The sequence below is a fragment of the Coffea eugenioides genome, chromosome 3, assembly GCF_003713205.1.
Source record: "Coffea eugenioides isolate CCC68of chromosome 3, Ceug_1.0, whole genome shotgun sequence".
In the NCBI taxonomy this organism is placed as follows: domain Eukaryota; kingdom Viridiplantae; phylum Streptophyta; class Magnoliopsida; order Gentianales; family Rubiaceae; genus Coffea; species Coffea eugenioides.
Genome location: NC_040037.1, coordinates 24,049,713 through 24,060,958, shown reverse-complemented (window position 1 = coordinate 24,060,958; position 11,246 = coordinate 24,049,713). Strand labels below are relative to the sequence as shown.

The 11,246-nt window shown below is 36.8% G+C and overlaps 1 protein-coding gene across 1 annotated transcript; it reads right to left on the bottom strand.

Annotated features, from left to right (window-relative positions):
- Positions 1–1,630: 1,630 nt before the first annotated feature.
- Positions 1,631–9,969, bottom strand: LOC113766338. The gene is made up of 3 exons (XM_027310542.1): positions 8,607–9,969; positions 5,843–8,328; positions 1,631–2,206 (listed from the first exon to the last, which is right to left on the bottom strand). Exons 1-3 carry the CDS (start codon positions 9,967–9,969, stop codon positions 1,631–1,633), a joined length of 4,425 nt encoding a protein of 1,474 aa, XP_027166343.1.
- Positions 9,970–11,246: the final 1,277 nt, after the last annotated feature.

Below are 11,246 nucleotides of genomic sequence, written 5' to 3'. Positions count from 1 at the left end.
GGCTTGTTCTTTCTTTTCAGAATCATCATGTTGTCTTAGAACACATCCTACGGTCTCATCAAGTATAGACAAATACATAATTAAAGATCGCTCCAACTTGCCGACATTCTTCATTCCAATGCATTGGCGCATTCTTTTTCAATAATTTAAACAAATGCTCACATGTAGAGGTCAACTGTACAATAAATCTACCAATAAAATTGATCTTTCCAAAAAAAAAACTCTTCACATTTTTCTAAGTTTTTGAAATAGACATCTCTCAAATTACTTTGATTTTTATTATATCTATCTCTATACCTTTTTTACTGATAATAAATCCCAACAATTTACTAGCAGGAGCTCCAAAAGCACATTTTGCAGGGTTCAACTTCAAATTGTATTTTCTCAACCTTTCAAACATGTTTTTTAAATCGACCAAATGATTTTCAACTTTTTTGGATTTGATTATAATATCATCTACATAAACTTCTATTTTCTTATGAAAAATATCATGAAATAAGGTGGTCATGGTCCATTCATAAAGTGGCTCTAACATTTTTCAAACTAAAAGGCATCACTCGATAGCAGAATGTTCCCCAAGGAGTGATAAAAGCAACTTTTTTCTCTATTTTCTTCTGCCATTAGGATCTAATGGTACCCAGCGAAACAATCACTAAAAGATTTAATTTCATGTCCAGTGGTATTATCCAAAAGGATGTGAATGTTCGGTAAAGGAAAATCGTCTTTCGGACTGGCCTTGTTAAGATCCCTATAATCAACACATACCCACACTTCTCCGCTTTTCTTTGGAACTGGTATTGGATTTAAAAGCCAAATGGGTTAATGAGACATATGATAATCTTGGCATTGAACTGTTTCTCAATTTGCTCCTTTATTTTGAGACTTATATCTGGTTTGAATTTGTGAGGCTTCTACTTTACTAGTGAAAAATTTGTATTAGTTGTCAACCTATGGACTACTATATCTATAGAAATTTCGGGTATATCATCATATGACCATACAAATACATCTAGAAATATAGTTAAGAATTCAATCATCTCCTTTCCCTGCTTCTTATTCAAATGAACACTGATTTTGATTTCTTTAACCTCCGTCTTAGTACCAATGTTAATGATTTCTGTCTCTTCTAAGTTTGATTTGTGTTTCTCTTTATATTGTTGAAAAATCTTCAAAATAGACTCACGTTCTTCCTCGCTATTACTTTCTTTTTGAATTTTAGATTCTATGATTTCAAATTCGTGAGAGATATCGTGATTGCAATCATTGAATTCCAAAATGGTGATATCTAAAGGGTCAAAAGGTTTTATTTTTGGCCATCTGAAAATAAAGTAAACACGTACAATGAATAAGTAGAAAATAATAGAAAGATGAATAGAGATCTTCCATTTCATTGAACAAAGACAATTACTTTGCAAAGTAAAACATTAGTTAAAAATGTATCCCCACCAGAACTGTGCAGCGGGAATTGGACTCACTTAAACAAAACACATATTAACATAATGCTAAAAGAAAATAAATAACTAAAGACAAAAGTAGTTCTTATCTAAGATTTTGTCTATACAAGGATTCCAACCAAAGATAATTCCCTGAATTTACCGAAATTTCCTTCGAGAGGGAAGAAATCAACAGTTCAATTTTGCATAGTTCTTTCTAGAATTGTTGAAAACTCCAGATTCTCGGACGGTTCACTCTTGTAAGTAGTTCCAACGAACAATTGGGATAGACTCTCCTCAACCTCATCGATCTGATTTTCTTCGTCTAATTCAGATAGAATTATCCCTGACGAGCGAGGAAAAGTATAGTGCAGTGGTGGGATACTCATGACAATTTGTTTTCCTTCTTTTTTTGCCTTCTTGCGAGCTTGCATCTCTTTTTTATCTTTAGCAGTTGATTGAAATCTTATCCCAAATGTGTCCTTTTGCACCGGAAGCTCAATCGATTCCAAAATCCCTTGCAGATTCTGCCGAAATCCTTTTCCTATCTCATACTCTCCTTGGATCATTTCCTTGGCCATCATGACGCTAGTTTCAGGTGTGTCTGTCCTTTCTTTGGAAGCCCATATGACTGACACGATATCGGCAATATGATTAAAAGAATTGAGACTTTTTCTACTACTTTCTTTATTTGAACCAGAGTTAATGATCATGGTGCAATCATCTTCAGCGAACACGGTGATTAGTTGATCGTTTACAATAAACTTCAGCATCTGGTGGAGCATAGATGAAGCAGAATTAGAGGTGTGAATCCAAGGTCACCCAAATAGGACGTTGTAGACCCTTGAGAAGTCCATGACTTGGCAGACAACTTGAAATTGAGCAGGTCTAGCGGATTTGGTGAAGCTTCAATCGCTCTTGCAGAAACACCAGCGAAGTTGAAGCAACAAGTCTAAGGCTTAATTTGAAGGGTTTCTAGTGGTTTTTTCAAAAACTTTCAACACAAATTTTTCTCTCCAAAAAATGTAGATTACCTAGAAACAAAAGTTTTCTCAAAAGATGCCCCAACAAGCTCGGAATCAGGTGACGAATGGGGCTGAATCATTAGCCTTGTTCGTTGCTTTTCTGCTTCCTTTCTTTTTCCAGAAAATTTTGTTTCTCTCTTCTTTCTCTCTCTGATGCCTCGCCAATCTTCCTGACACTCTCCCCTCTCAAAGTCACGTTCTTTTCTATTTAAATGAGATAAAAACCCAAACCTAAGATCCATGGTTGAGATTCTAAAGCAAATGGGTTATGTGGCATGCTTTGATGCATTTGATGATGATTTTTTACAACTGTTCTTGATAAGAACTTAGGTGATGAAGTGTCCTACTACTTGCTAAACTTGGGGGGAAATAAAAAAAAAAATCGTTAATAAACTCCCTAAAAAATCCTAGTTGTTGCTACATTTTTTTGCTTCTGGTTTTCATACTTGGGTGAAGAAGATATAGCGCACGTGCGAGAGGTCTCTTTTTTTTTTTAAAACAAAGAAATGGACTGATGGGCCTTTCTTGTTTTCTTTCTCTTCCTTTCTAGATTTTTGTGGGATCTTGGATTGGGCTTTTGGGGAGTTTTGGTTGTCTGAGGAATTTTTGATTGGGTTTAAAATAAAACCACCTCTTCTATTTTCATTTTCTTTTCTCCTTTTCCTACAAAATAATCATAAAATAAAAATATTTACTTAATCAATAATAAAAAATAAAGATACCACACAATTAACAAAATTTTTGAGAAAAATTTGGTGTCTACACTCCCTTCCCATTCATGTTCCATCCAGTCTTATTCTCGAGCAAGCATGTCCTAGGTGCAGTGAAACTCTTGTGATAGCATTGACTGATGAGAAATAGCCAACACCTATGGACATGTAGGTGGTACATAGAAGGTATGAACAACAATAGTTTTAACAAAATCTACCAGACTGGATGATGCACCAGAGACGTAGCTACTCAACCACTCTATAAGACGCGGGCAAAAGATGTGTTGATCAGTGAATTGATTACGCCTCTTTCATTAATTCATTTACTATTACCAAATTAGTTTATTTTGGAATTCATGCACAATCTACATTTATTTTTATGTATTTCTTAATGTATAAATTTTAATATAATTAAATAGCACTTTTACTCCAATTACACATTCCAAACTAAAACTACCCAAAATTTTTAAGTCATACATATTAGACAATTTTAATTTTAATCCAACAAATAAATTTACACAACCTATAAACTCTTGTAAATGTTAGAAATTTTACAAAACAAAAAAAATTTCCAGCCTTCAACTGCATTAAAAAATTTATTTGGTTTTTTCAAAAAATCTTAACCCTTATCCAATGGCTAACTAGTTGTCATCTGGATTTTAAACCAAAAAGAAAAAAAATTCAACAGTGTCGCTGCACTTTGATACTTGCATTAAAAAAGTTAACAGCGACTAGTTAGTCTTCATATTGATTTGAAGCTATACGTGTGTGTGTCTATATATATATATATATATATATATATATATAATATACAATTTTAAGTCATACATATTAGACAATTTTAATTTTAATCCAACAAATAAATTTACACAACCTATAAACTCTTGTAAATGTTAGAAATTTTACAAAACAAAAAAAATTTCCAGCCTTCAACTGCATTAAAAAATTTATTTGGTTTTTTCAAAAAATCTTAACCCTTATCCAATGGCTAACTAGTTGTCATCTGGATTTTAAACCAAAAAGAAAAAAAATTCAACAGTGTCGCTGCACTTTGATACTTGCATTAAAAAAGTTAACAGCGACTAGTTAGTCTTCATATTGATTTGAAGCTATACGTGTGTGTGTCTATATATATATATATATATATATATATATATAATGGTGTTGTCACACATGATATGTTTGGTGGCACTATTCCTTTTACAAAAAATTTTGACAAAAAATGAAAATCACCCCACATCCCATGTGCGGTGGCACTAGTTTAAAAAATTATAAAAATTTGAATTTAGATGTGCAGTGACACTAGATTAAGAAAAAAATCCTATAAAATATCACTTTTGCACTTTTCTTTACCATTATTTTGGGAAATTTGCTCGAAAAGGAGGTTTCCGATCAATCAGCCATTCCCAAAAGTAATCAAAAATAAAATTTGATAACCCATGATCCAAAATGCAATTAAAACTAAAATTTAATTACCTATGATCCAAGGGCTGAAAATTGAGATTAGTTTATAAATCCTAATCTAAGGGCTATTCATTAGGCAACATACATACAAACTTTATTAAGAAGTAGGTTTAACTATTTGGGTCAAAAAAAAACAAAGCCATGTTCTCTAAATGGTAAAAGAGCCAGGCATGTAAAAAATGAAAAGCATTATTATCTTGACCTGTTAGTGTGAGGACTCGTAAAATTATTATTTTCGACTCCTAATTTTGCTCATTTAATTATTTATTCAAATATTTTCTTCGATTATTATTTTCCAGCCTTATTAGACTTAAATACATGGAGTTATGACTTCATTATATTTTTAAAGTGACTCGTTTCAAAAATTAATTTTTTCGAAACTCGATTAATGAAAATAGTGAAAACGTGTCTGAAAACTTTAGCCATTTGGGAGTACAATAAGTTCAAAACTTGGAGACATGTACAATGGTCCTAAAATAGGTAATTCTAGGTTTAAGTACTCAAGTGATAGTTAGTGGTACGATCGTTACAAGAATTTCTCGAAAATTTCACTTTATCGCGCCTAAATTGGAAATACGCGTTTTCACGCGCGCGCTTAATTGAGGGACTTTAGACCATTATTTTGGGACAATTAAGAGTGAATAATATTTATACGAATATAAGTGTACTAGAGGTTTAGTGCACTAGTGAAACAAATGCAAGAGGAATCGAGTACAAAACGCGCGCGTACGCGCACTATTGGAGAATTGACTTTTGTACACTTAAAACCAAAATTTGCTAAGCTTCTCACGGAAGCTTTATCATCAGCAAACACTCCTTTTTCCTTCTCATTTGACCGAACCAGCAGCAGCAAAGACAACTAAGGCTTCTCAAATTTTTTCATCTCCAAATTCTTGCACCAAACCTTCATAGATTCACACCAAACTTCACATACACTTAGCTCTACACTTGGACACCTCTTTGAGCTGCAAAAGGGAACTAAAACTCACGGTTTTTCTGGAGCAAAAAGGGCCGAAAATCACTACCTTGGACATCAACTAGAGTAAGTAAAGATCAAGCTTTTCAATTTCGATTTTTGGAAGTCCTAGTATACCTTTAAGCTCTTATTTTCATATGGGTTGATGTTTTTTTTTTCCACAAACGTTAACCGTTATATATATATGATAAACCCTTGATAATACAAGAATTAATTACAAAAAGGGGCTACTACCCTCATTTGCTTCCTCACTAAATCCATCAGCCAAACTAGGAAGTCTTGTTCCCATTGAATATCATCCACTAGCTGTATAGCAAACTTAGCTAGAGCATGGCTGATTTCATTCTCTGTTCTAGGTATAAACACAAAACTACACCTTTCAAAATGTGTTGTCAAATCCTGCACATCTTCCAGAATAGTTGCAATGTTAACATCATACTCATTGCCTCTATGTATCTGGTCTAAAACTGATTTGCTATCGGAATGGATTTTAATTTTAGTCCATCCTACCTGCTTAGCCATCAGCATTGCATTTCTAATTGCCAAAGCTTCTTCTTTCATTGGTTCCCCCTTATATTGATTGACTATTGCCTTTGCTTTCATGATCATTCCGTTCCACTTTCTTGCAACAATTCCTTGTCCCATCCTTATCATCCTTGCTAATATCGCAGCATCCGTGAACAGGCAAACGTCATCATCCCTTGCTGCTTGTCTTCTTGTTTGATGCTCCCTGATGTTGTCCGTAGCGCTCTGCTCTATTTCTTCCTCCCTTGCTTGCTCATAGTCCAACCATTCCACTTGTGCCTTTGAGACAATATTCGGTGGGTTCTGGAATTCATTGTCAAAAACTCTTCTGTTGCGAGCTTTCCAGATTTGCCAAAACAGGTTGATGGTGAGGCTCACTCGCTCAGGTCCACAGTCCTTTGAAGTAGATTTAATGGCTTCCTCCCACCATAACCACAGATTGTGTTGTTTATCCACTAATCCATCCCACCTTACCGGTGCCAATTTCCAAACATCCATCGCATTCACACAAAAAAAGAGTAAATGTTCTATGGTTTCCATGCCTTCACCACAACAGCTACATCTCCCCTCTCCTCGTTCAATCCTTTTGAAAATTACTTCATTTGTTGGTAAACAATTTTGCAAGCATTTCCACATGAAATGTTTCAGCTTGGCCTTTACCTTTTGATGCCACAGATTCTTCCACACCATGCGTTTTCTAACTTCCCAACTTGTCTTAGCATTGTGTGTTCGATTGCTACTGATCTGATTTTCCTCCTGCCTTGCCATTGCATATCCTATTTTCACCGTATATGCTCCAGTCTTTGAAAATTTCCAGATCAGTTTGTCCTTTCTCCTTCCTATGCTGGTGGGAATACGTTGAATGATCTCAGCCTCTTTGTTTCCAAACCATGTCTGCAAAATTTCTATTTTCCATCTCCCATCTTCAATCAACTCACTCACCCAAGAGAGGTTGCACCCCTCAGGTTTTGCAGTTTCCACCTTACCATCTTCGGACCCTATTAACCATTTATCATTCCAGATACTTACTGTTCTTCCATCACCTATCCTTTTCCATAATCCAACAAACAACAATTTTGTTGCACTATGTATGCTTTTCCAGCTCCATGAAGCGGAACCAGGAGGACTTTTGTTCATCCAATTGGGATCCTTCATGTATTTCGCCTTCATCACCTTGCTTACTAACAAATTTGGAGCAGTTAGAAATCTCCAAATTTGTTTTGCAAGCAAGGCAGTGTTAAAGGCTTCTAGGTCCCTGAATCCAATACCTCCTCTTCCCTTTACTTCTGAAAGTTTCTTCCAGCTTGCCCAATGAATACTTGCCTCTCTTTCTCCTTTGCCCCACCAAAACTTTGCAATTTTCCTAGTAATATCTCTACATAATCCCTTTGGGAGCCTGAAGCATGCCATTACATATGTTGGCATGGCCATTGTCACCGCCTTTATCAGCACTTCCTTTCCCCCTTCACTTAAAAGCCTTTGTTTCCATCCTTGTAGCTTGCTACTGATTTTGTTCTTAACAAAGGCAAACACTTGTGCCTTTGATCTTCCAATGGCCATTGGTAGACCCAAATATGTCCCATTTACTGCTTCCTTCATATTATCCAGGCCTTCGCTAATTGCTTGCTTTATCCTTTCTTTGGTGTTTTTACTGAAGAACAAGGTTGATTTTTCGAAATTCACAACCTGACCAGATGCATTGCCATACTTTGTCAAAATGCTTTTCACCTTTAGAGCTTCTCGTTTGGTTGCTTTACAGCACAAAAGAGAGTCATCTGCAAAAAATAAGTGAGAAATAACCGGACTGTCCCTACAAATTTTCACTCCCGTTAGCTCCTTTGCTTGCACAGCTTTATGAATAATACTAGAAAGACCTTCAGCACATATGATGAAAATATAGGGTGATAAAGGGTCCCCTTGCCTAATGCCTCTACTAGGTTTGACATAACCAACCTTCTGGCCATTTAAATTGAAGGAATAAATCACTGTGGATAGACAAGCCATAATCCATTTGACAAAAATTGGACAAAAACCCATTTTCAACATCATTCTCCCCACAAAAATCCATTCTACCCTATCATACGCTTTCGACATGTCTAACTTAATAGCCATGTAGCCAGTAGCTCTTTTTCTCTTATTCTTCAGGAAATGCATAACTTCATGAGCTACTACAACATTATCCAAAATTTGTCTCCCTGGTATAAATGCAGATTGAGAATTACTAATGCAGAGTTGGAGAATATGCTTCAAACGGTTTGCAATAATTTTAGAGATAATCTTATAAAGCACATTACACAAACTGATTGGCCTATAATGTAAAACAGAAGTTGGTGATTCTATCTTTGGGATTAAGGAAATGATGGTTTCATTCACAGTCTTAAGCAAGCAACCAGAATGAAAAAAACTATTTATGGCTGACACCAAATCCCCTTTTATTATATGCCAATAATGTTGAAAAAAAGTGGGGACATACCATCCTGACCTGGTGCTTTGTTTGGATGCATAGAAAACAAGGCTTGTCTGATGTCCTTTTCCTCCACAGGTTTAATCAGCTTCTCATTCATCTGTCGAGAAATAGTGCATGAGATTTCTTTAAGGATCTCTTCAAAATCAGCCGGGTTGGTTGTAGTAAAAAGATCCTTGTAATATTGACTAAGCTCCACTTCAATTTCCTCCTCAGTTTTGCACCAGGTCCCATCTTGTTTTTCCAACGTACTGATAGTGTTTCTTCTCCTCTTTGCCTTTACAGTTGTATGGAAATAAGCTGTGTTTCTATCCCCTTCCTTGAGCCATTTGCTCCGTGATTTTTGGCTCCAATACAGCTCTTCCTCCTTATATGCTTTGCTTAGCTGGTTTTTAATCTCAGTCACCCGACTTTTAATTCCAGATTCATGTCCTTCCTTCACTTGCTTGAGTTTCTCCTTTAATTCCTTAATCTTTACTTTTGAGTTTCCTTGTACCTTTCTCCTCCATTCCAGGATTGCTACCCTAACTGCCTTTATCTTTCTCACCATTTTGTACATTCTGGATCCAGTTTGTACTGTCCTCCATGCCCCTTGTATCACCTCCTTCATTTCTGGATTTTTAGTCCATCTTTGATCGAAATAGAATCTCCTCTTCTTCCTGGTTGGCTCAGGATTTGTATCTACCATCAAGATGGCATGATCCGAAGCATCATTTTCAATATGAGTACACATCACCCTATCAAACCATTGCAACCATTCAGCACTACATAATCCCCTATCCAATCTCTCTTTTAGTACTCCCTCCCCCTCCCAATAATTACTCCAGGTCCAAGGTAACCCTTTATAGCCTATATCTAATAATCCATTGTCTCCTATGAAACTATTGAAATCCTTGAAACTACTCTCAGCTCTCACCCTCCCACCCCACTTCTCCCCATTTGACTGTAAATCATTAAAATCACCAACCAGTAACCATGCTTCACCCCAATCCTTCTTCCTTTCAGCTATGTGTTTCCATTGCTCTTTTCGAATATTGCTATCAGTACTAGCATGTACACACATCAACCACCACTGGCTATTTACTTCCTTGTCCTTGATGCATGCTAAGATGTACCAGTCCGTGTGGCTTATTTGATCAATTGTCACCCCATTGTTCCAATATAAAGCCATACCCCCTGCCTTCCCAATTGAGTTAACAACATACCCCTTCTCAAAACTTATTTTCCTTTGCACAGATCTCATAAATTTTTCTTGGTTTTTTGTCTCACTTAAAAACACCACATTTGGAGAGTGGAAGTTTAAAACTTCCTTTAGTTGGGGAATTGTCAAGGGGCCTCCTGCACCTCGACAATTCCACACCGCAACTTTCATTGACACCTTGGAGGCATAAGGGGGTTAGCCTCCAATTCCCCAGTTTCTTTGCAGATGTTGCTCTCCAGTTTTAGAAACTTAGCCTTTGGTGTTTCCACTACGTCCTCTTCCATTTGTTGAGACTCTTGTTGAATTGTTGCTGCTTTCCTTTTCCCTCATAGGTCCTTGACTACATCCGGAACTTTACTTTCCGGTAGAGTAACCCTTCCTCTTCTGACTCTCCTAGTGCAATGTTTTTTTCCTTCCTGCTTAATACTGGTGTCCCCCCTTGGTAACTCCTGAATTCTTAGCAAAATCTCTAACTCGTCCCCTGTCTCTCCCCTGTCCAAACTACTACCCCCTAGATCACCCTTATTGTCCACTTCCATTTCCACATGCACCAACTCTAATCTTTCACTACATCCTACCCCAGGTTCCTCACCCTTACCAAAGCTTCCCTTGGCGTTATCATTTGCTACCCTTTTATTCAGTAACACCACCTTGTTTTCCTTTTCTGACAGTGCTTGCTGATCCTTTAAAAATGCATCCCACTCTTCCTCCTGCATTTTCCTCCTCATTTGGATCTGAGATTTTCCTCCTTTTTCCACACCCTCAGTGTTATTATCCTTGTTCAAACTCACATTTTCCCCCTCCCTTCTTTCACTCACCACTAAAAGTCCAGTACTTTCTTCCCTTTCCCTTTGTGCTTTTCTTTTCTCAGATACAACCTCCTTCGCTCCTCGTAAAGGTGAGGCCATAATATTTCATGCCCTCATCCAAGCTCCATATTGTACCTCTCGCTGACCACAACCGTCACCTCCTGACACCGAACAAGCTCTGTCATTGTGACCTATAACTCCACAGTTGTAGAAAAAATTCGGACAACGTTCATACCTAAAATCCACCCATTCAGCTTGTTCTTTACATTTTATTTTTGTGCCTCTGATCAGTGGTTGTGTTACATATACTTCCGTCATAATTTTCATGTGCCTTCCACCTTTCCCCCCAACCTCTGGAATTATCACCTCTCTTATTGACTTAAAAATCTGACCTAGTTTAAAGCCCACCGCTCTACTCAACCAGTGACAGGTAGATTCCATAACTGCACCTAAAGGAAGACATACCTGAAAAAATTACTATCCCTTTCCCAACCAACCTCCCATTCTCTAAGCACAAATACCTGGTTATCCATTATCCAAGGGCCCCCTGTCAGCGCCTTTTTCTTGTCGACCTCATCTTCAAAGTGGAACTGGAAACAGTTCGGACCCAGCTCTGTTATCTTCAACCTCCTTGGATAG